Source organism: Numida meleagris, chromosome 1, assembly GCF_002078875.1.
Source record: "Numida meleagris isolate 19003 breed g44 Domestic line chromosome 1, NumMel1.0, whole genome shotgun sequence".
In the NCBI taxonomy this organism is placed as follows: domain Eukaryota; kingdom Metazoa; phylum Chordata; class Aves; order Galliformes; family Numididae; genus Numida; species Numida meleagris.
Window position 1 is genome coordinate 49,568,529 of NC_034409.1, and position 25,695 is coordinate 49,594,223.

A 25,695-nucleotide genomic window follows, 5' to 3' on the forward strand; every position below is an offset into this window, starting at 1 on the left:
GGAAGTGAGAAAAATGCATTGGTGATATCAATTGTGGCATACCACTTAGCTGCTTTTCATTCCAGTTCGTATTGAAGCTCTAGCATGACAGCACTCCGCAGTGGTGTTACTTCATTTGGGCTGCGATAGTCCAAACTGTTACCCTCCATTCCTCCATTAGACTTTCATTCTGGCTGTATAGGCTTTTAAGGGGTGAGCAAGTCTTACTGATTACTCCTTGGCTTTAGTTGATAAATCAGCTTGTGGATGGGAATCAAAGAGTATTGATAAGTGTCGTATTGCCGCTGGTGAACTGTTGTGGTACTGATTGGCACCTGCTGTTCTTCTACTCTTAGGAACCCCACAACAGAGGGCTCCTCTGAGAGACCAGGCAAGGTAGACAGCTACTTCATGTCCTCTGTCTCCAAGGCAGCTGTGCCAAAAGCCCACCATTAGTCTTTTAAGCCCACCATTATTCTTTTTCTTATTCTGAAACTCTATAGGTAATCTATACCAAGGATGCACAGAGCCTGTGGGCCAGTCACAGTCGGGTGCTTTTGCCACTCGTTCCCAATTAGGCTAATTAGGCCTGCAGTAGTTAGCTTCTGGGATCCCCCTGTCACTCCAGAAATACAGATGAGAGTTCTGCTCCTTTTTAGTTTGATGGCATTAAGGTACACTGTGCACAGCGTCAACTTGAGCCTTATACTCCTGCAGTTCTGATAGGCCAGGCCATCAAATCCACACAGTCAAATAAACCCAGTTGTCCCTTTCCTCCACCTGGCTGGAGGCAGGGCCCCTCTTGTTCTGATTATTTTGCTATTCACTTCTTGTGGATCCAAACTTAAAGGCTCATTATCAAACTCAGAAATAAGATCAGACCATCTTCTCTGACTGGGAAACTGCCTACTGGAAACTGGAGTGGCCATTTTCCTTTTCCAATTGTTCTCCTTGCGACTCACATACCTGTGCTTCTAGGGTCAAGGTGGATTTTCCATTCCTCTTCCTCATATCTTCTCCAAGGTAAAACCACAGGGTGGCACGTGGTGGGTACGCACTATACTTCCTCCCTCAAGCGGAGGAACACTTCTAATAGTGGAGATACTGGTCCATACAGGTGGGGAGTAGGACATAGTGTCTTCGAATTGCTGGAACGCCTGGGACAGTTTCTTCACAGCTGAAACACAGGCCCTAAAGGAGGATGATAAATTTTCTTTATATTTTCAAAGTAAGCTGGCCACTTCATCCACTATTGTTTTTTTGTCATCTTTCCAGGTCAGTACTGCCAGTGTGTTGGCATGCGATGATGGTGCACTCTGTACAAATTTCTGCCACATAAGTCATGGGCACTTGATGTCATCTAGATCTTGGGGTGACTGCTCATTGGCCAGGTTAATATTGTACCTCACCTCCAGCACAACTAATACCTTCGGGTACTGCTTTTCTCCATGGTGGTCCACTTGCCTGGGTAATATACCAGATCTTTCTTGAAGGGATATCTTTCATGGCTGACAAAAGTCACCTCCATAGGATGAAGGCTTGTCCCCCTTCCAAAGAAAGGGTTCTGTGCTGCCTGGCTTTGCTGCCTCCTAAGTAAGTCCAGGCAGCTGGCCTCATTATCCCAGCACTGTCACCCATTCGGGTGAGAATGTGCTCACCTGGATAATGGCTGAAGGTTTTTTTTGCATATCTTGCAGCTCACTTGCAGTTAGGGATCAGACGATTATTGCCTCCTTTATGAGTTCTCCCTCTTTCTCCTTACGTTCTTGTGATGACCCTGCTTCATCCTCATTTTCTTTCATCCTTGTCTTAGTAGGACTTTCTTTCCTTACTAATACCAGATTGGTTTCCCAATCTGTAATTTTATCACGTCATAAGCTAGTGTATTATACGGTACAGCAAAATGATAGCCCTAATCCAGCCTCCGGAGATGGTAAATAGCACAACAGGCAAGGTATATAGCAGATACGGTGCTAAATAAAATAGTTTGAAGAAAAAAAACCTGAAAGTTCTCTGAAAATAATAATAAAGAAAAGTATCGTTGTGACTAGCTCTTATTAAACTACTGTAAAGTTTATAACAGTTTTATTGTAACATGCTTTGGTCAGATCTGTCATTATCTCAACCCCTGAAGCCCCACGTTGGGCACCAGAAGGACTGTTGTAGTTTAACCCAGTCAGCTGCTAGGCAACACACAGCTGTTTTCTCACTCCCCCCACCAATAATTTTCATTTTTAAAAACAACTGAAAGACTTGCTCTGAAGAATCAGTGATATAGATCACTTCTCCTTAGAAGTTTTACAGCTAGGAGAACATTTAGAAATACTTATTTCTAATGTAAATTTAAGCAAGATGTATATGCTTTTCATTATTTTATCTTCCATAGGGACCATAAAGCTTTGCTTAACTGCTTAAGTAGCCTTGAGAGGTATGACAACCTGTGATTCAGGACTTACAAGGTTAAGCTCAGATATTTGAAAGAAAATTTACTCTTTGGCTTTTGTTTTCACAAATTATGTGAAAGAACTGTTCAGTATTAAAATAATTTTCCTCCATACCTGCCAAGTTAAATGCTTGGGTGGATTATTTGGCATACAACAAAAGCTTGAGGTAATTCCATATTGTTAAATGTTATAGGTGTAGACATAATACTGTGAATTGAAGAAACCACAGCAGAGGATGTGGAATTTGAAAGATTTTCTTTAAGGAGCACAGTTTTCAGAAGAGATTGAGATTCCTTGAGACTGAGATTGAGATTCCTTCTGCTTGGCTGGCTTTTTGAGGAAAAGTGCACAACGCTGAATAGTGAAGCAGCATTACAGAAGACTCATGCAGTCTAGTACTTGAAGTGGTTCATGCTTAGCTGCTCCTTGGCTTGTAATTCTCATTTCCTGTCTTTTTTCTTCCTTCAGCTTTCTTTTCTACCTTTGTTTCTGCTCTTAATCATACCTTGCAACCCTTCTTCATTCATTTCACCTCATGTTTTGCCTTTAAACTCCAATTTACATCAATTTGCATGAATCTTCTCAGACAGATCTACATTGTACTGATCTATGAAGTGTTCAGTTACAGGATACACTGCTTTTATGCAAAACATCTTAATTGCAAATGGAAGTTTAGTGACAGATGAAGCATAAAGATGTGACTATATTAAAATTACAAAATCAGTGAGAGATGAAGTCTTGTATTTTTCTTGTTGTCTTCCTAAATGTTTTTTGTCACATTTATCTGTGAAATTTGACATTTGATAGTAGGATTTCCTCACCTCCTCTCTCCCCAAAAAACAAATTCTTGAAGAATATGTTTTAAATGAAAATTTTGTTCTCTTTCTAGTTACTTTTTTTAGAATTAGTTCCATATTTTATTCATTGCAGAAAGATAACTGCAGAAATAAATGTATAAGAAGTATTTCAAACCTAATCAGAAAACTAATGCTTGATACAAATTTGTTGCAGATCATATAAAATCTGATCTTAAATAGACTCAAATGCTATTATTAATTTATTTTATTATTTAAAGTTTGAAAACCATATTTGTACCTTTGAAACATACGAGTCCCAACAAATTTATTTGACTAATTGCTTTTTCAGGTTTAATTCTTTAATATGTTGCCTGCAAACACTCACTTACTTCCATCAACTATTCTTCTGTGTTTTGTTAAATTTATGTTCCTGTTTTGTTATCGCTGGAAACTTAGATGGGAAGTTGGTCAGCGATGGTCTTGCAGGTCTTTGGTATTCTGACAGCAAGCACAAAGAATTCACACTTACTTTCTTGACATCTGTGACGTGTTGCTGTGTGTAAAATTGGCTACACTTCTGGCTGGTATATGTGAGCAGAAGAAGATTAAAACTAAGGCAGGTCAGATGCAGTTGTGGTTAACTGGATGTTCAGGTCTTGCTCTTGCCCCTTTGTGGTTGTACAAAGCTACCTTGTCAGCTCTGGATAAAACAGGTCCAAAACAGTTGTGTGGATGACAGCCTTTTGGAGCATTTTCTCTTATTCACAGATTAATGGCATATGTACTAACGCAGATAAGCTAGTACAAATGATGGAAAAGTCAGTATGGCAATTTAAGTTTATTTTAAGCCTCAGTATAAACTTTTTATGTTGTGATTACTGGAAACTACACCGATACTGTTGTAAACAGATTTCTGTGCAGTTGAGGAGGCTCAGAGGTGACCTTCTCACTCTCTATAACTACCTGAAGAAAGACTGTAGTGAGCTCAGGGTCAGCCTCTTCTCTCTTGTAACTAGTGACAGGATGAGAGGGAATGGTCTCAAGTTGCGCCAGGGGAGATTCAGGCTGGACATTAGGAAACACTACTTTTCTGAAAGAGTGGTCAGGTGCTGGAATGGGCTGCCCAGGGAGGTGGTTGAGTCACCATCCCTGGAGGCGTTCAAGAAACATTTAGACATTGTGTTGAGAGACATGGTTTAGTGGGGTTACATTGGTGGTAGGTGGATGGTTGGACTGGATGATCTTGTAGATCTTTTCCAGCCTTGCTAATTCTATGATTCTATGATTTGGTCACTTTGGAGACTGATGCTCTAGTTCTGACAAATGAGAACAGGTGGTTTTAGAGGTTTTGGTTTTGTTGACTGTGGTTTACATTTGCTTTAATAAAATAAAATTGTCTTATTAATATGTTCCAAGTAGATACAGATCACTTCATCTTACTTCAGCTACTTTGTTTTAGTTCCAGTTTATTCTAGGCAACTGACTCTTCTGTTACTCAGACTTGCTAGGCAATATGTGAAATAAGGCACTGCACATATGTTTTGGGTTCTCATGAAATGCTTTTAACTGTTTCACTAGTATGATTGTCCTGAGGAAAAAAGTGTCATAGTTGTATTATCTTGTTCTATTGAGATCAGGTGGAGCAGGTTCAGGAGTTCTGATATTCCTGTGTTTGGAGAAAGCTGAAAACTCACAGCAGATCAAAATGCTTTTCTGTGTTACTAGTTTATGCATTAGTGCTTGCTGAAGTGTAGTATTAGGAGCTGAAAAATGTATTTTCTTATTTCAGATTTTTACCTAAATGAGAAGGTTGTTCATACATATCTGGAAGGCCGTTGTTACACTTCCTTTCACTTCACCAGTGCCACAAACCTTCTTAAGCTGGTTTATGGTTTTGCTCTGCGTGGCTTGTATAACTCTCCTCTTCTGATGCGCAACAGGGCAGTCCCTTCCTCAAAATCCCCTTCATTTTACAGGAGTAATAGCAGTTGTTTCTTTCTAGCCTTTCCTCAAACGCGGTTGTATTATAAACTAGAGCTTTTGCAAGTCCTTGTAGGAAAAAAAAAAAAAAAAATCCTGAGATAGTTCCTGACTAAAAGAGTCATAATATTCAAGGTTGATGGCTTTTCAGTAGTTGGGCACAGGACATTATTACTTGCTTCTGGCAGGGATGATTCCAGATAGTTCTATTTGTAGATCTTAACCATTCACATGGTAAGCAATGACACTCCAGAAACACCTAATAAACAATATCTCTGTCAGGTCATGGAGATGTCTAACTTCCCCATGAGGAAGTGTAAACGAGTCTTCCAATCCTTAATTCCCCGTTCTTTCTAAGTCTCTTACTGTTCTCTTTCCTGGATATGAGAGATCTACAAGAATCTGAAAACTATGCTAATCCTACAGAATGTAGAAATGGAGCCTGCTCCTCTTCTTAAATGTTGACAGATACTTTGAGTAGCCAAAATTCTGACGTTTATGGCAGGCATAATTAGCAGTCTGTTCTGTGAAGGAATACCCTGACAACACCACATCTTTCTACTTACTTTTGTTAGGAGACACAACATGCATCATTTTCAGCATTTGAGATTACCTTGTCATTTTCCCATAGCCCTAAATTTCATTCACAGGAGATGTATGGCAGGTGAATTAGGGGAATCTGGCTGGGAAGTGAAGACTTTATGGTGTGCTGTGTGTGGAGTGCAACTTTCTCTTGTTTTAACTGAAGTGTGTGCCCTGGAAGTGGGACTGGGGTTTGTACAAGAGAGCACCATGCAAAAATGCCCTTCTGGTCCTCAATTTTAGTACAGGTTGTGGAAAGAAATGTAACAGTCTTAAAGATATTTCTTACTGAGGAGATTGCTGCCAGGGTTGCTCTGTAGAAAATCTTGAATAGTGTGGCTAACTCAAAGATCTTTTCTTCTGAAAACTGCATTCTTGAGACATAATTGGCTGATTGGATTATTTGTTTAGCATTGCATAACTTGAGATTCTGGCCTCCCAGACACACCAAAATCAAGGTTTCATGCAGTATTGGAAATTCAAAGAACTTTCTCAACTAACATGGTTAAGTAGGGCTTCAAAACAGTTTCATAAAGAGTATTTTTCTCTAGGGATTTGAATTTCTTTGTGGAAGAAGAATTGAAGGAAATTACTTCAGGCAAATAGATTCTACGGTGGGGGAAGAATAAATAGTTTAGTGATAGTTTCTTCTTTTTCCAGTTCCTCATAGATCTCCCTCCTATTTTGCAGTATGCTTTCTCCTAGCAAAGAAAGCTATTGTTTAAAATACAAATCACTGACTGGGAAGACTATCAAGTTGGAATGAAATTCCTCTTGACTTTATACTAATCAAGTAGTTATTGGTTATTTGAATGCGGCATTTATCCTAAGCTTCAAGTGGTTAAATCAGGACATCACATGAAGAAAACTGAATCTGGAAAGTCTTTGAAGTAGAAATCACTCAACAGAAGAATTCCATGATTAATAGATCTGAAAGATGTTTCTCCATGTAGAGTCCCTGCAGAAGTCACTTCTGTCATCTTGGAGCTTAAGTACTTAGCTGTTTGTCACATTTTATATCATCCAAGTTATTAGCAGAATTTCATCAGTGGCAGCATCAGAACTTCAGCAGAAATTGTGTTATAATTTAAATGCATAATGATCATTCATGTCAGGCCCTCCAAATCCAGTGACCAGTAATTCAGAGACCGCTTTCACTTGTATTTAGTGATGCCTCTTTTCTCCCTCCTCAAAGGCTTACCTGTTTGAGAATTGTCTTTAAGACTTCATTAAAGGCTTTGCTTTACCCTAATTAAAGTTCATGGAGCAGATAATCTCAATCCTTGGGCTTTTTGTATCTGTCCCTATTAGACCACACAGTACCATCTGAATCTTCTATGACTTTATCATGTGCGGTTGATAACATACACTATTTTTCATATTAATTTATCTGTGATTTTGATAATTGTTTTCCTAACCCCTTGTTTGCCCCAAGGAATCTGGTTTACTGCAATCCATAAATCAGTAGTTCAGTCCAGCAGCAAACTATCATCTCTTCTACAAAACCAAATTCTGCTTTAAGTTTAAGAAATCAGATATTCATGTCATTCCACATCTGTTCTAGAAAGCTTATTTAAAAACCCAGGCATACGTAGGGTTTTTCTTCCATTATTTACTCTATCAGCTAAATAAAAAGGGTGGGGGTTCCTGTAAACAGTCTAAACAGTCAAGGGATCCATTGATCCAGAAGAGAAATCTTGTCTGATAGCCCACTGGGTTTTTGTAACATTTAGCATTCAGAGATTACTTTATCTTCTCTAAAGAGAGAGACACAAATGGCTTCATATGTAGGATGATAGAATGCTGAAATTTGTGATGATGGATAAAATACAATAATGAAGTTAAAAGCTGGAAACTGTTGGAATTTTCTGATGGCTTTTGATGACATATTTTATCAGCATACACATCGCATAAGAAATTTTCGTACTCTGAAGTCAGTGTCACTGTAGGCATGTAGGCTGAACTATCTCAAGATGAGTAATACATTGTCCTACATTGTCCCAGTGACTATTATGTCAAAAGATTATACTGCCATAAAGGAAAGCACAGATCACAATTGGATTAAAATATTACAAGGGTCATAATTTGAAAGATACTCAATAATGCCACTTTGTCAGTTTATTTACCTGTGAAATAACAATATACTACTCATCATCAAGTTAAGAGATACTTCAGTACTTGATACTGAAATCCATACATTTGGTTTTTGCCTGTTTTTCCAAGTCCGGAGAAGTTTGTTTGTAATCTATTCCTTCTGCTCAATTCATCATTTTCTTTATAATAAGTGCTTCAATTCTGAGACCTCACTTACTCGGTGTTCAGTTCATATCCTTTTTCCGTCTCTGTTCCCTGGATTTGCTTTTGCAAAATGAAGGAGTTTTGTCTTTCAGAGCGGGAAGGTCACAGGAAGCGATTCAGGAGGTGTCATTGACCTTACACTGGATGATGAGGATGATGCCTCTTCTCAAGGTAGGTGAAAAAGATTTTCCTAACAGCTGGCATAGTTGAACTGCAAGTACTATTTCATACCCTTTAATGACAGAAAGGTGTTTCAGTTCAGTGTATTTTATTCCCTGCTGTTTCTGGTAAGCAGGACTGTTACTGGAGAATTCTGATAGGCCTTAAATAAAAGGAGTTCTGCTTAGTATAAAGTACTGTCTTTAAGGTTTTTCCCTTTTCCTTTAATTTAAGAGTTGTTGCTGTCTATGTTTAAATCTGTTAGAAATAAATAATCTGAAATAATTTGAGCAGTTTAAATTCTTTATTACATTTTTGAAACTTCCTCTAGACAAATTTTGTCTTTACTGATTAATTAAAGAGCTTTCTACAGGTGGTATTCAGGCATTAGATTGTTAGAATTTCTAATCTTTTTTTTCCTCATAAATAAATAACTCTGTAAGTACGAAATGAAGATCTGATCTGTTCTTTGCTTTGTGTCTGTGTGCCAAGATTAGAGTAAATATAGTTGTGCTTTTATGTTCTTTGACATTGTGGTTGTGCCACATTGCTCTGACTGCAGTGTTGCAAGCCCATTTTTTTGGCATGGGAATTAGACCCTCTTCTTTTCCATTTTGTGATTTAGATTTGTAGTTTTGCTCTATGCCTCCAGTAGTGATGATTTCCATTTTGTGTTCATTTCCATAAATCAAATTGTCCTTTCTCTCAAGTTCCACATTTTTAGTGAAGATGATACTTTGTTCATTTTGCATTGGAACAGTTATTGCATTACTTCTAACCTTAATTCTCTGCTTACTGTGCACCTAGTCTTCCGTTTTTCCTTGCTGATTTTTTTACTTACATAGCTAAATAGCCTTTTGCTAGTGATATCTAACTAGGTTATCTCTCATCGTTTCTGGCTAGTAGAAGCCTGACCTAGTTTCCAGCAGCTGGAATCTCAGCAGGACTCTTGATTTGTTAGGGACAAATGGATTTGCTTCCGTGTGAGATAAAAACAAAACAAGTCATGGTAGCCCAGACTGTCCTTGTTACCTAAATTACCCTTTTATAGCAGTAGTGTGTCTGGATTCCTACTACTTGGTTCATGAGCACATCTTCTCTTGATCATGACTAAGAAAGCACTCATTCAAATTATGCATCATTTAAATTATGCAGTGGCATTTGAAATGTGTAGAGATCTGTAAGTATTCAAAGTGAATACGTGTGCACATCTCTTTAGCAATCTCTTCAAGGAATTTGCTGGATGCTGGGAAGTCTCTCAATCCAATGTGAAATACAAGAAGTTTGAACTAATCGCGAGACCTGTTCCTTTATGAAACAGCAGGAAATATCTCACTTAATATTTTCAAAACAAGCATCCCTTTACTGCTTCTTCTATATGCTGCTTTGTTCATTAAAGGAAAATTGATTTCGTCAAATGACTTCAGTGAAGTAGCTCTGCTATTCAGTCAGCAGACAGAGGACAATGCAGAAAGTCTGCAGTTTATTTTGTATTACTTTTGAGGTCTTGAATTGTGTTAGGTTTATCATGCAAGAGTTTGTGAAGGGTACTGCTACTTTAAGCTATTAGTAGCTGGTGTTAAAGGCAGCTCAGTGTGATGATCAAAATACTTTCCACTTCCTCATAAATAAACAAACATCTTGAGCCACACTGCCATTAGCCCTGTTCTTCTTAATGTAACCTCATTAGCATACTTGATAGATAGTTTCTAAATATGTTCTTCAGTATATTGCTGATACGTATTCTCAGGAGTAATATTTTTTATTTCTACATTGTGTTCTCTTTTACTGAATTAGTGGTTGCTGCATGTGCAGTTTTGTCAGGGCAAATAATTTTTGAATAGCTGCCCTTAAAACTTACTCTCTTATTTTGTGTTTTCTAGTTTTTGGTGGTGCCTTATCTGCACACCATTACTCTAATCTAGCTTAAAAATACAGCTTCGCAGTTCTCCTTGTGGACAGAAGGTCTATTTACACACAGATTTGCACTCAAATGGGTATTTTATGATGCCACAAATACTCTAAAGCGGTAAAAATATTGCTATAGTGAAATACCAATACAGGTGCTGTATTTCTCAATTGTCCCAGTCAATGAGTAAGTCGTGTTGACAGTGTGAGAAAACAAAATTTGAAATTTTCTGAATTTTTTTACTAATAAAGCTATTTTCCTTTATTAGGAAAATAGTGTGAAAATTCAGAACAGCAATAAATGGGCTTACTAATATATCAAACAAAGAGCAAATAAAAGGTTATAAGTACCAGAAGTAGACAAGAATTATCACTTTAAAAAAAAAAAAGTTGAACACAGCAATATTTAGGCCCTTTTTAAGGTTTAGGCCACTCCTTTCTTAGTGGAAAAGACTGGGTTTTCAAATTATGCAGAAGTACACAGATTTCATAATGACAGAACAAAACATTATGGAGTATGGGGTGAAAAATGATTGACATGGTGAAGGTGAGAGGAACTGAATGAAATGTTAACAGTTTGGTTTGCAGAATGAGAAGATGAAAGAAATGTGCTATAAAATATTATTTGATAATCTGAATGACAAGAAATAAACAGATCTGTGATGCTCTAGTTTCTGTTTGCTGTTGTCACTGTTATTGTTATTTTGTTTTAAAGCTGAGGCCAAGAAGCAGAATCAGACACCTGCTACAGCACAAAGCATCCCTACCCAGCCCTCGTCTCGCCCTCTACCACCTTTGCTACCAAGCCCTCTGCAGCAAACAGGTGTGCCAACAAGTGGACCTTCCCAGACCACTATACATGTATTACCTGCAGGTAACTTCATTTTTTTCGTTTTACACCATTATGTGAATGCAGTGGCTGCTTTTTCTTAAGCTAGACTCTTGTAATCTTTTCAGGTGAACATTCAAAATGTTTGAGTGACTTAAGAATCTCCTAGTCAATATCCTTTTTTTTTGTTTGCTTGCTTCCTTAATGGATTAAGTGGAAGGGAAAAATAGTCCAGCTAGTTTGTAAAGAAACAATTCAGGATCAAATGAATTCCATGGTGAGGAAGAAATTCTGCTAAGGATGTTACATACTAGAAATTTTCTTGACACTCTTATGGGAGAAAAATGGTAACTAATCAATAGGATAGCCATGGAAATGATTAACAAAATTTGTTTGCATAAGTGAAGGAGAAGAAATCTCTAGTGTTACACTGTTTGAGTAATAGGAAAAAAAAAAAAAAAGCATGAGCAACATCACTTGTATCTCTGTTCACCTGCACATCACAATTCCTTTGGCAGAGTGAATGCCCAGGCTGACAGCGATATTCCATCCCTCGTAGAATGTTATTTTGTCTGCAGTTATGTTGGTTTTTTTTTCTAACATGAAAAAGAAATGTAGGTCCTCTTTTCTCTTTATTTCACTTTTTTTTTCCTGTAGATAATTGTTGGGCATTAGAATTATCTTACAACTGATCAGTTCTGTGGACTCTTACATGCTTGTGTTCAGTAGTGATTTTTATCTTCTCCACAGCTATCCTTACACTCAGGACTACTTTTATTTACACAGATCAGATATAGTAATTGTTGGTTTTTTATTATCATTTTTTTATTATTTATTAGCAGTAGAGGATTTGGGTTTGTTCCTTTTTCTTCAGCCTGATTCTTTTGGCTATTATTTTTATCTTTTCTCTTTGGAATTTGGATATATGCTGGCATTATTATTATTTCAGGTGAAAATTACAATTACCATTTGTTTAAGCTATTTTCTCCTTTCTTGCACTATCAGAAGCAGATAGAATTTTCTGGAGACAGCTTTTATTTTGCATAGCTCAGATTATGAAGTTTTTCAAATGAGATAGGCACTTAGTGGAATTACATTCTAGGTTGTGGTTTGTCTTTCTTTTCCCAGCTCCGACAACAGTGAATGTAACTCATCGACCAGTGACTCAAACAGCTGCAAAACTTCCTATACCACGAACCCCTGCTAACCATCAGGTGGTCTATACCACTATTCCTGCACCACCAGCTCAGAATTCTGTAAGAGGAGCTGTCATGCCAAGCCCAAGTTTAAGGCCAGTCAACCCACCGCCTGGAGGTAAGGGATTCTTTCTTCCTGGCACATTCTAGCACAGCACAGCTTCATACATTCTGCCTAATGGATCTGGATTGTTTGGGGATTTTTTTTTTTACAATACTAGGCCAAATTAGTGGTTAGTTTTTTGCTAGCCTACAGACTTGAGAAAATTTCAAGCTATTAAGAAATAATTAATAATTTTTGATGACAGTTTATCCTGTAAGAGTTTCCAGTTTCACTAGCTTCTTAGGTAGGTGTGTTAATAGGAAAAAGATATGGAACAGCTAATGACAGTTCTGTGCTTTCATTAAACTATTTTTACTGCATAATAAAAAAAGTAATATTTAACACTCTATTTGAGCTCACTGTCTCAGTCTTACAGTTTACCTCGATGTCTGACTCTCATCACTCGTGTCAAAGCTGAATGACTGTTTATAGAAAGAAATCTGTGGTTTTCTGAAATGTATCACTCTGTGAGCTACGCTTTCTTTCTATTCTGAAGAATTGGAATGCTTGGATATCATACATTTGGGGATCTGTAAAGAAGAAGAGATTGTCCAAGATCTGGTATTTCTAGACAGAAATAGAAGAGTCACAGAATGTCAGGGATTGGAAGGGACCTCGAAAGATCATGTAGTCCAATCCCCCTGCTGGAGCAGGAACACCTAGATTATGTCACACAGGAACGTGTCCAGGCAGGTTTTGAATGTCTCCAGAGAAGGAAACCTCACAACCTCTTTGGGCACCCTGTTCCAGTGTTCTGTTTCCCTCACTGTGAAGAAGTTTTTTCTCATATTTATGTGGAACCTCCTATGTTCCAGCTTGCACACGTTGCCCCTTGTCCTGTCATTGGATGTCATTGAGAAGAGCCTGGCTCCATCCTCCTGACACTCACCCTTTACATATTTATAAACATTAATGAGGTCATCTCTCAGTCTCCTCTTCTCCAAGCTAAAGAGACCCAGCTCCTTCAGCCTTTCCTCATAAGGGAGATGCTTCACTCCCTTAATCATCTTTGTGGCTCTGCGCTGGACTCTCTCAAACAGTTCCCTGTCCTTCTTGAACTGAGGGGCCCAGAACTGGACACAGCATTCCAGATGCGGTCTCACCAGGGCAGAGTAGAGGGGGAGGAGAACCTCTCTCAACCTACTTACCACACCCCTTCTAATACACCTCAGAATGCCATTGGCCTTCTTGGCCACAAGGTCACAATGCTGGCTCATGATCATCCTGCTGTCCACCAGGACCCCCAGGTCCCTGTCCCCTACGTTGCTCTCCTACAGGTTAGTCCCCTACCTGTACTGATACCTGGGGTTGTTCTTGCCTGGATGGAAGATTCTACACTTCCCCTTGTTGTATTTCATTAAATTTCTCCCCACCCAACTCTCCAGCCTGTCCAGATCTCACTGGATGGCAGCACAGCCTTCTGGCATGTCAGCCACTCCTCCCAGTTTTGTGTCATCAGCAAACTTGCTGACAGTGCACTCTATTCCGTCTTCCAAGTTGCTGATGAATATGTTGAATAGCAATGGTCCCAGTACTGACCCTTGAGGGACTCAGCTACATACAGGCCTCCATCTAGACTCTGTCCCATTGACCACAACTCTCTGGTTTCTTTCCTTCAGCCAGTTCACAGTCCACCTCACTACCCGATCATCCAGACCACATTTCCTCACTTTAGCTGCGAAGATGCTATGGGAGACGGTGTCAAATGCTTTACCAAAATCAAGACAGAACACATCCACTGCTTTATCATGGTCTATCCACCTGGCTATGTCTTCATAAAAGGCTATCAGGTTGGTTAAGTATGACTTCCCCTTGGTGAAGCCATGCTGACTGCCCTTAATGACCCTCTTATCCTTGGTATCCCTAGAGACAGCGCCAAGGATAAGTCGTTCCGTCACCTCACATGGAGGTGAGGCTGACCGGTCTGTAGTTACCTGGGTCCTCCTTCTTGACCTTTTTGAAGACTGGAGTGACATTTGCTTTCTTCCTGTCCACAGGCACCTCTCCCGTTCCCCGTGACTTACCAAAGATAACAGAGAGTGGCCTAGCAATGACTTCCACCAGCTCCCTCAGCACCCACATCCCATCAGGATGCATGGCTTTGTGGATATCGAGATTGCTTAATTGGTCCTTAACCCAGTCCTCATCAACTGAGGCAAACTCCTCGTTTATTCTGGCTTCCTCTGGGGCCTCAGGGGTATAGGGCTCCTCAGGACAGCCTCCAGCAGTATAGACAGAGACAAAGAAGGCATTTAGTAACTCCGCTTTCTCTGTGTCTTCTGTCACCAGGGAACCCACCTCATTCATCAATGGACCTACATTACCTCTAGTGTTAGTTTTATCTGCAGTGTTTTTGAAGGAACGCTTTCTGTTGTCCTTGACCCCTCTTGCAAGGTTTAATTTTAAGGAGGCCTTAGCTTTCCCAGTTGCCTCCATACATCCTCTGACAACAGTCTTATATTCTTCCCAAGTGGCCAGCCTCTCCTTCCATGATCTGTAGACTCTCCTCTTCCACTTGAGTTTGCCCAGCAGTTCCCTGTTTAACCATGCACGTCTCCTGGCTCCCTTTCTTGACTTCCTACCTGTTGGGATACTCTGATCTTGAGCTTGGGAGAAGCAGTTCTTCAGTGCTAACCAACTATCTTGGGCCCCTTTACTCTCAAGTACCCTGTCCCATGGGATTTTCCCTAGTAATTGTTTGAAAAGGCCAAAGCCTCTCTCACATAAAGAGCAACTCCACCACCTCACCTTGCTGGCCTGTCTTTCCTGAGAAGGACATAGCCATCCATGACCGCATTCCAGTCATGTGATCTGTCCCACCATATCTCTGTAATTGCCACCAGATCGTAATTTCCTGCCTGAACACAGATTTCTGACTCCTCCTGCTTATTCCCCATGCTGCGTGCATTGGTGTACAGGCATTTGAGGGAGCAAGCTGAGCACACCGATTTCACCCTGGGGGGGTGGGAGGCCTCCTGGTCTCCATCAACACTGCCCCACTAGTGCAAGTCCAGCTACAACCCCATCCCCCTTCAAATCTAGTTTAAAGCTCTCCGAATGAGCCCTGCTAATTCCTGTCCCAGAATCCTTTTGCCTCTGTGAGATAAACCTTTCTCATATATTACTGTCAGGTCTGGTGTCTTCTAAAAGCAACCACTATCAAAGAACCCAAAGCCCTGCCTATAGCACCAGTCTTGTAGCCAGGCATTTATGGACTGGATCCTTCTATTCCATCCCACGTCATTACCTGAAAATGGAGGGAGGGAAGAGAAAATAATTTGCGCCCCAGACTTTTTCACCAGCCGTCCCAAAGCCTTGAAGTCTTTGTTCCTTCCCCTCAGACTGCAGGATGCAGCTTCCTCCCCACCTGTCTGGAAGATCAGCAGTGGGTAGTTGTCTGTGGGGTGCACCAGGCTGGGGAGTGTCCTGGTGATATTCCTAGCTCGGGCTCCAGGTAGACTGCAGAATTCCCTATGATGAGGGTCAACTGCATACTGGGCCCTCTGTTCCCTTCAGGAGCAAGTCACCAGGCCTATCCGATTGAGGTCAGACCTCTGGAGCAGGTTGCCTATCCCCCTCTTCGACAGCCAGTTCCTCCTGCAGGACCCCATACCTGTTCTGAAATGGTAACTGGGAAGGTGGGAGAGGTTGGGAGTGGATTCACCTGCTTCCTCGAGCAGGGACCTGTCTCCATTCCCCCCCAGTCTCTGAGATCCCCCCCTTACTGCCTGGTGACAAGAGGGGAGGAGATCCTCCAATTTACCTGGGGTCTTCACCTGTTTTCTCTCTCTCAGGGAGTGGGTCCACCAGTCAGTCTCTCTCTCACACTCTCTGATACTCGCCATCCTCTCCACTTCACCCTTCAGCTCAGCCACTGAGCAGGCTGAACAGATCATTCACCTGTTCATATCTGACAGAGGTGTTGTCTGCGTTCCCCTCCATTGCAAAAACACACTAGGCAACCAGTTACAATGAGCAGAAAAGCATTGAGATCATAAAAACTGTGTGTCCCACCAGTAAATGGGCAAAATGTTACGTAAGAGAGAGAAATGTAGTATAAACAGTAACTACTTGGTATTTTGCAAGAGTTCTGGATATTATGTATGAAGCTATAAAATTACCTAGTTTAGTCCTGCCAGTCCGGTCAGTTTGCTATGGGATGCAATGAAATGGCAATTCCTGTGAGTACATATTCATAGTGGAGTCCAGTCTGGGATGGAAGACAACCTTCTTGGACAGTGACATAATCTTTTCTGGTTTTCATGCCATCCACAGCCTCCTAGCATTTGAATACTGAGTGGGTGTCATTCTGCTGCTGCAGCATTTATCTTTTCCTCCTTGAACCCCAAAGCGATGAGATTTATTTATTTTTGTAAAGCTCAAGCTGCCTGAATCTCCCCCACTTCTGCTCACCCAATTCTTTGATTCTACAAATGACAAAAATATACATCATTCTCTCCCTTCTGCAGACATTAGCATGTGTTTCTTTTTACAGCTTAGAGGAATGGAAAGTGATTTTGGTTTAGTACAATAATTAGTCTGATGGCAGATCGAGAAGGATTTGTCAGTTTGAAATTTGGTGTCATCCAGCTGAATGAAGGAGTTTGGCTTCCAGTGTTCCGTTTGGCTGATTTTAAATATTCAGTACTCAGAAATATTCATTGTGCTTCTTACAGGCATGACAGTACGAATGCCTCAAACAGCTGCATATGTTGTGAACAATGGACTAACTCTTGGATCTGGAGCACCTCAGCTTACAGTGCATCATCGACCACCACAAGTGCATGCAGTGAGTACTGTCATTTTGATATTACTTAAGGCAATTTACAGACTTGTCTCTGCACTAGTATGTCTCAGATTGCTTCTTAGTGCGAACTGAAGAATAGTGAAATATCTTGTAGACACTTTCCAGACAGTTCACATGTATAACACCACCATATCTCCTTCAGAAAGATCTGCCAGGAACAGTGAAAGCTTGCTATCTTGTTAGCTTATACAAGAGTTCTTCAAATCAACAGTAGTGCATATTGAAAAATGGTGTGAATTATCTGTTGGTGACTTGTGGAGTCAAGGGTACAAAAGAACTGCCACAAGAAGCTTTATCATAGTTTGAAACTATAATTCATGGGATTGGCTATGAATTGGATGATAACACTTCTTTGTTGTGCACGTTAGGGAGCACCGGCGCAGGTTGCCTGGTCGGGTTGTGGATTCTCCTTTTTGGAGATCTTCAGAAGCTGCCTTTATATGGTCCTGAGCAACCTTCCTCTAGGTGGCCTTTGCTTCAGCAGGGCTTGGACCAGATGGCCTTAGAGGTCCCTTCCAACCTCAGCCATTTGCTCATTTTGTGATGAGGCCTAAGGCGTTTGACATGGTACCCCACAACATCCTTTTCTCCAAATTGGAAATATATGGACTTGGTGGGTAGACTGATCAGTGGATGATGAACTGGCTGCAGGATTGAGTCCAGAGAGTGGTGGTCAGTGGCTCGATGTCTGGATGGAGATCAGTGACGAGTGGTGTCCCACAGGGGTTGGTGCTGGGACCGATAATCTTTAATATCTTAATCAATAACATTGACAGTGGGGTTGAGTGCACCCTTATCAAATATGCTGATGGCACCAAGCAGTGGGGTGTGGTCGACACACCAGAGGGACGGGATGCCATCCAGAGGGACCTGGACAGGCTTGAGCAGTGGGCCCAGGTGAACCTCATGAGTTTCAACAAATCCAAATGCAATATCTTGTACCTGGGTCAAGGCAACCCTCACTACCAATACAAGCTGAGGAGAGAAAGGATTGAGAACTGCCCTGCTGAAAAAGACCTGGGGGTACTGGTAGATGGGAAGCTGGATATGATGAGCCAGCAGTGTGCCCTTGCAGCCCAGAAGGCCAACTGTATCCTGGGCTGCATCAAAAGAAGCGTGGCCAGCAGGTCAAGGGAGACGATCCTGCCCCTCTGCTCAGCGCTGGTGAGGCCTTACTTGGAGTACTGTATCCAGATGTGGAGTCCTCAGTACAGGAGAGACATGGACCTGTTGGAGCACGTCCAGAGAAGAGACACAGAAATGATCCGAGGGATGGAACACCTCCCCTGTGAGGACAGGCTGAAAGTGCCGGGGCTCTTCAGCCTGGAGAAGAGAAGGCACTGAGGGGACCTGATAGTGGCCTTTCACTATCTAAAGGGGAGCTACAGGAAGGAAGGGGACGGACTCCTTTAGCAGGGTCTGTGGTTATAGAACAAGGGGAAAGGGCTTCAGGCTTAAAGAGGGTAGATTTAGGTTGGACGTAAGGAAAAAGTTTCTTACAGTGAGAGTGATGAGGCACTGGAAGAGGTTGCCTAGAGATGTGGTTGATGCCCTGTCCCTGGAGGCTTTCAGGGCGAGTCTGGATCAAGCCCTGAGCGTCTTGATTTAGCTGTGCATGTCGCTGTTCGTTGCAGGGGAGTTGGACTAGATGACCTTTACAGGTCCCTTCCAGCTCTAAGGATACTGTGATTCTGTGATCAGTTTTTCAGTACAGATGCTTGCAAAGTTTAGGTAGAAGAACACAGTACAGACAACACTCTTAATTGCCAAGTCCCGAATTTTTGAGGTTTGGAGTTTTTTTGTTTTTTTTTTTGTTTTAATCACTGCTTCGGTTGATTCTTTCTGCCTCACCTCCAACCCTTTTTAGTAAGCCAAAATTTACTTTTGACTAATTTCATATAATTTTGTTGTTGAGACTGAAGTACATTGCCTGCTTACTCAGTTGTTACATAGTCAGCTCATTTCCAATCTCCTGATTTGGTAAATATATTACTAAAGTGGTTAACTATTCTTTGAATCTAGACATCATTCAGCCTCACCTATCTCTCATTGATAAATAACGAGAAGAAAGCAGGCCAGTATCACACACACAAAACTTAAAGAACAAAAACTACGTTGAGTTGCCAGCTCAGACCACTGTCTGGGATGGTTTGGGTAATGTGGGAGCAGCAGCTCAGATACAGATTAGCTCAAACTCGTTGTGAACCTGCCCGCTCAGTCTTGGCCAAGTGCTCACAGTCCATCATCTCATGGGTGAGAAGCAAACAGGATGTAGCGAAGTAACTGTGGTGACGACCTTGTGTCCAGGTAGTGATTTATATGTGAATAATAACTTCTGACGTCGTTGGTTCCACCCCTTCTCACCCTTTGCTTCTTTTTATGCCTGGTGCTTTCTGCACACAGGATTTTGAGTTGTGGTGGTTGAGTGATTGCAGGCTGATTTCTTTCCATTTGCTTTGGGAATGATGAATTAAAACCTCTTTCCACTGCTGTAGACTTATCTTTCCCTGATTGCTCTTATATTGCTTAGGAGCCACCACGCCCTGTACATCCTGCTCCACTCCCAGAGGCACCACAGCCACCACGCCTGCCCCCTGAAGCTGCCAACACTTCTCTGCCTCAAAAACCACAGCTGAAGCTGGCACGGGTACAGAGCCAGAATGGTATTGTGCTGTCGTGGAGTGTCATAGAAGTGGACCGGAGTTGTGCCAGTGTGGACAGTTACCATCTCTACGCATACCACGAGGACCCGAGTGCTACTATGCCTTCTCAGTGGAAGAAGATAGGGGAGGTGAAGGCCCTTCCACTACCTATGGCATGCACTCTTACTCAGTTTGTGTCTGGCAGCAAATACTACTTCGCAGTCCGAGCTAAGGACATCTACGGCCGTTTTGGACCCTTCTGTGACCCCCAGTCCACAGATGTGATCTCCTCCCAGAGCAGTTAAGCTAGAGTTCTTTGGAGCCTTTAAACTCATCCTACTTCCAGGAGTTACCCTGGTTTTGAGGGGGTTGATCCCATGCATGAAATTCACTTTTAAATCCACTCTCTGCAGGATTTATTTAGACGGCTGTGTGATACACTACATGCATTCAGAACTAAAAGAAAAATAAAGTCTCACTTCTAGCAAGAGAACCTGTTTTTCTGGATAGGTCAAGTCGTGGGCCATTCAAAAATTTCATTTTCCTTCTCATGACAGCTGTTCCACCTAGACATCTCCCTACTCTTTATTCAAGGGCACATTGGGTGCCTGGTATTCTGCTTCAGAGTGGGAGCAAAAAAATAAATTGCATTTTTCTGAAGCTGAACTACATCGGTAGCGTCTATCAAGGCAAGAACAGATTTGCCTCTTGCACCTAGCTCTCTCTGAGCAGGCTGTGATACAAAAGGTGATTCAAGGTCTCACTTGTGTGCTGGAAGATGGAGTGATCCGTTCTTAAATTACCAACAGTAATCAGCTGTCTGAGGAGAGGGAAGGGAACTTTAGTCTGGCCAGGGAACCAGTGTCTGTGAATTTGGAGGTGGTGTAGTGGGGAAAAAAAAAATCACTCCACTACTTCCTACCTCTCCTAAATAAGAGCTCTCCTTTACTGTCACCATCCACCTCCATTCACACTTGGAGCATTCCTAGGACAGATCTGAAACTGGATTGTAGAAATTACATTCACACCTCTCTAGCTCAAATAATTTTTCTGCCTCTCCCCTTATACATCCAGCCCTATTTTTTAGATTTATTTTGTGCCTTAAACAGTAATTTCAGAAATAAATGTAGCCAGATACCTTGTGGTGTTCATTTGCTTGGAGTTGCTTCTCCTTTTACCCCTCTAGCCTTTCATTACTGCTTCTCGTTTTCCTGGCCCATAGTGATTGTTTCTTTCTATAAAGACCAGGAAATGTAACATCTACTGATGCTGGACTCATTTTTATCTGTAGTTTCAATCAACCCTTCCCTCACTGCAATTAATGAGTTGTCGTTTTTGTCCTGTGAAGAATATTAGAGTGTAGAGACAGTATTTTCCACCAGAGCCTTTCCCTGTTCTTTTGGGAAAGCTGTATGCTGCATTTCAGCCAAAGAAACCTATGTGGTGTGGCACCATGAAAGCTTCTGCCTGTTTGCACTCAGTTTAGATGTTCAGTTCGTAGAAAAACGTACAAAGTTGGCTTCTTAGTCCTCTATTCCAGTCACCTCCTGCCTCTGGAGAAAGCTAACACCCCCAGAGTAGTTTAGACACTGACCCAAAATTTGTCAGCAACTGCAAATGTTCCTAGAGGCTTTTGTGATGCTTCTGAGCTGAGAAAACAAAAAGTGCATCTGTCCCACTGTCCTGTTAACATGTTCTTAAACTTCTTTTATGCATAACCAAATTGTAACACCTGGACGAGAAAGGATTTGTAAGATTTTTATTTTGGCATTTTTAAGAACAAGGACAGCAGTCTTGTTTCTGTCCAGCAGAACCAAATACTGGATTTAGAAGGGAAAATGTTTGGGTTTTTTTTTTTTAAATTTACTTCGTCATCTGACAAAGCTGTAGAAGTTACAGATTTCTTAGTTCCAATAGTGGCTGTCTTGAAAAATTTAAATAATAAGCAGGGTTGAAAAAATCACAAAATATGGCTGGTGAAATGAGCTGCGAGATAATGGGTTCTTCAGTTGTGTTCCCTTCAAGAACATCATGTGAAAAAAACTCAGTTGTAAACTTTTGTCCATCCTACTTTACTGCACTCCTTCATACAGCTGGCATTGTTGCTTCCGTCAGGTGAGTAACAAATACTACCAATATGGGAGTTTTATTGATGTGGGTAAGCAAAAATTCTGTCTAAATCCATGTATCACGAGAGAAGGTTTGCACTGAATCTCACGTATGAAAAACGTTTAACTTTTCTTTTGAATAACAGTTGTCTCCATATTACTGGTGCCAATGATCAATAATGCCTTGATTTTTTTCTATGTGGAATTAAATGTTTTGTCTGCCTATTTCAAGGAATAATTAATAATGCATTTACACTACTTATTAAAAGTTGAGTCCTTATAAAGGAAGTTCTGTAGTAGAGGTTCAGAGCAATTTCTTCCAGTTGATGGCTGTTAAAGCATCAATTTACTTTAATGTCTTTGAGGTGGTACCAAAGGGCTGTTGGCCAAATCAGTACAATGAGGTTTTATAGTTAGAAAGTTAAACTAAATAATATTAGAATACAACCTGGAATTTATGCTGCTTATTGAATTTTGATTCCAGCCTCAGCTATACATGAGCTTTTCTATAGTTTGTGCTTGCTTTTAGATCACAATTGTTACTAGATTTGTCTTGCTTGGGATAGGCAGGTGGTGAGAGTCTTGTGTCAGAATTTTTTTCCTTTCTCCGGTGGAGGTAATAGTTGGGATGGCCTGGTATTGCGTGGAGGTTTTGTGGACTGAATCTTCACAGAGAAGACTCATCTTTATTTACTAAAGAAAGATGTTCTCAACAGAGTTAAAACTGGTTTCTTGCTTAATAGCTGTTTCTGCTACGTATGGCAGAGCGGAGCTCATTTTTGTGAATAGATTAAGCAAGTTAGCTACTGTTTGCTAAGCGAGGCCATCGCAGTTGTAGAGTGAAAGCAGATATTTCTTTCATTACAGCAGAGACGTTAAGATCCAATTTCAGGATCTTAAGCAAGTGCAGGTGGCTAAGTACATGACAAAGCATAGCTTGATTTTTCAGATGCCTCACTCAGTTTGGAGACATTGCAGGTAGCGGTTCTTAGCGCTGATGCGCAGAGAACGATGCCATTTCTGTAAAATTGTTTTCACAGTGGAGCAGATATCTACAGCAAGTACTTACCCCTTATGTTAATGAACGGGAGCATTGCTCAACTCAAATGGCACTTTTCCCAATGTTGTGGAGTGGCTGTTTTTTATTTATCATTTATCCTCCCAGAAACAATAAAAATATTGAGGAACTGAATTTCCACTAGTAACACATTCAGAAATAATTGGTTTCATTTAATAGAATTTATTTGAAAGTATTACTAAAATATCTGGGAACATTCAGTGTGGATCTGTTAATACTGTGCTGTAGACTGGAGTCATCATAAAGATGTTGGTTACTGGACGTTTCTAGTATTTCATTTTTTAATATACTACAAGTCTCTACACAGCTTTCAAGTGGTAGGCTAGGCTAGAACAGTTCAGTTGGAAGGGATCTACAGAGATAATGAAGTCCAAATGGCTGACCGCTCCAGGTCCACAACTAAGAGCTAAAGCATGTTATTAGGGACATTATACAAATGCCTCCCTATACCTAATGCAAGTTTTTCCATCTTATTTTCAGTACCTTAGTATAAATTGTTCCTGGCTAATGAGTTGTGCTGCTGTCACTGGGTACATGACACGTTAGCTGCACCACCTCAGATCTAGTTCTCCATGTTTTGGCAAACACTGCACTGATTGTACACTTTTTATTTTCATCCTGTTTCTGGTTTGGTTTAGGTTTGGTTTGTGCCCACAGGCAAGAAGTAACTTGAGTTAGTTCTGTTTCTGGTTGGAAGGAAGCCCTCCTGTGGAGTGCTGATGGCAAAATGCCATTCTTTTCCACTGAGTTCCTCCTAGTTACAGCTTCACTGGCTTCCTTTATTTCAGTGCAAGTCTAAAAAACCTTTACTGGATTCAAATAACTAAATCTTAGGAAGGGTGTAGACTGTATGTATATATAGCATGTGTACTGCAGCTGCAGTAACAACTCAAGAAGATGTGAGGGTGCAGAGGCAGGTTCCTCTCAGTCTGTGTTCACTTCCATGCTCCAACCCAGCTTCCCTGGGAGTGGCAGTTGGTCTCGGGCTCTGCTCCTTTCAGTTGTGCTTGCTGCCCATTAACACGTTAGATCACTGAGCACAAGCATTGACACACGCACCCACCCCAACATTTTTAGCACAAGGCTGGAAATGCCCATGGTGTCTTCCCTGTAAAAATAAGGGGTCTTATCCTGCTTCCTTTGAAAATAATGGCAAAACCCCCTCGTGCCTTCAGTGGGAGCTCGATTGGGCCCAACAGTAGGTTCTGAGCACTGTTTTGTACTATAACAAAATATCCATACACTTCTTCCTTAATGCTATTTGTCTTAAGTGTCCACTAAATCAGAATCTGTATTATACGTAGGGACCAGGTCAAATCTGTTCTTGCTCCCCAAACAGCCATTCCCCAGGTCTAGACTATTGTATACACTGTACAAAATCAAGCTGTGATTCTGCCTTCTTATAAACTTCAGTATTTTCATTCGGTCAAAAATATCTATCCAGATTTTTTAAAATAGAAGCTTGATATATTAAATATATATTTTTTTAATTTGTTGGTTGGGGTAGGGGTGGGCATTGTATGAAAACACTGGAGAGGGGAGTTCAAATGACAGTGACTGAGCCAGCCCTGCCACCAGCTCTGTGTTTCCTTCTGAATACCTTCTGAGGGGCAGTACAAAAAAAATTGCTAAGAAAAACCAAGTGAACTGATTTCTTCTTTTCTTCCCTTCTGCCCACCTGTTAGAATGCATCTTTATTTCTTGTCATCGTGCAGGCTGAGCATTCCTTTTTGTTTTTTGTTTTTTGTTTTTAATATACATTATATGCACACACACACACACACATATATTTATATATATTTGACGTGCTGTCTTAATTTAATGGGGTATATCTGTAAATAAGACAACTGGGTAGTAACTGTTTGGGGAGTCCTGTTCAGCTGTAGTAAGTTCTTGGCTATTGAGTCAAACATGCAAAATCCTTTGCAAGCAGCTCCATCCGACTTCTTGTTTTGCTTTGCAGCTGGACTTGTAAATACAAAAGGACTGCTTTTATGTCCTATTTAAACTGGACAGTTGCAAGTTCTCCCCATTTTTCTATGTACTGTAGATTAGTGTGTGTGTATGTGTTAACTGTAGTGGGGTTTTGTCTGACGAGCCTGAAATTTATACTTTGAAATAAACTACTGGGTTTTTAACATTTTGAGTCATCTGTGCTTAGTTCCAGACATCTCAGGTGACAAAGCACTCTGTGTGTGTGCTCATCCTCTCCCGCCATGCTGTCTCATGGAGGATGGGGCAGTGCCAGCTTTTCAGTTCTGCAGTCATGGTGCCACCTTGGTCAAGTAATGCCAAGCAGCAGTGGTTTGGCTCCAGGTCATTCCTAGAAAGCCAGCTGCGTGGTGCTGCTCCTCCAGGCTTCTCACGGGAGCAGAAATTAAAGCAATGTGCTGAGTTCTAGAAAGTTGCAAAGCGAAGAGGGGCCTGAGAGTTGGATGTACCTACCCTGAATGAGTGCTGTGCTCACGCTTCAAGGGCAGTATCGTTAATTTGTGATGGTAATAGTTCCCTGGCACTTAGTAAAACTTGCTTCAAGTCACTGACCAAAAGATTGTGTATGGACTCACTTTAAGTGACGGCTGAATACAATCATACTTGAAAATGCAGAGAGCTCCTTCAAACTGTTTAGAATACTAGTCTACTTTGTGCCTGTAGTTTAGACCATTGCTTTCATTAAGAAATGTTAGCATAAGCACTTTGCTCAAGCACTTTTATAATTACAGCTTGTGGAGGTGCTGTGCTGGGGACAGCAGCTGTGTCACAGTCGCTGCGGCCACATTCGGCC

At 41.0% G+C, this 25,695-nt stretch overlaps 1 protein-coding gene across 1 annotated transcript in view; it reads left to right on the forward strand.

Annotated features, from left to right (window-relative positions):
• The window catches only part of ATF7IP (activating transcription factor 7 interacting protein), a 109,060-nt gene extending 84,010 nt beyond the window's left edge, over positions 1-25,050 (forward strand). The window contains exons 11-15 of the mRNA XM_021378343.1: positions 8,173-8,251; positions 10,863-11,021; positions 12,105-12,290; positions 16,952-17,064; positions 19,613-25,050. Of these exons, the coding sequence (XP_021234018.1) occupies positions 8,173-8,251; positions 10,863-11,021; positions 12,105-12,290; positions 16,952-17,064; positions 19,613-20,029 (954 nt within the window). The 3' untranslated portion in view covers positions 20,030-25,050. The remainder of the gene's footprint in view (positions 1-8,172; positions 8,252-10,862; positions 11,022-12,104; positions 12,291-16,951; positions 17,065-19,612) is intronic.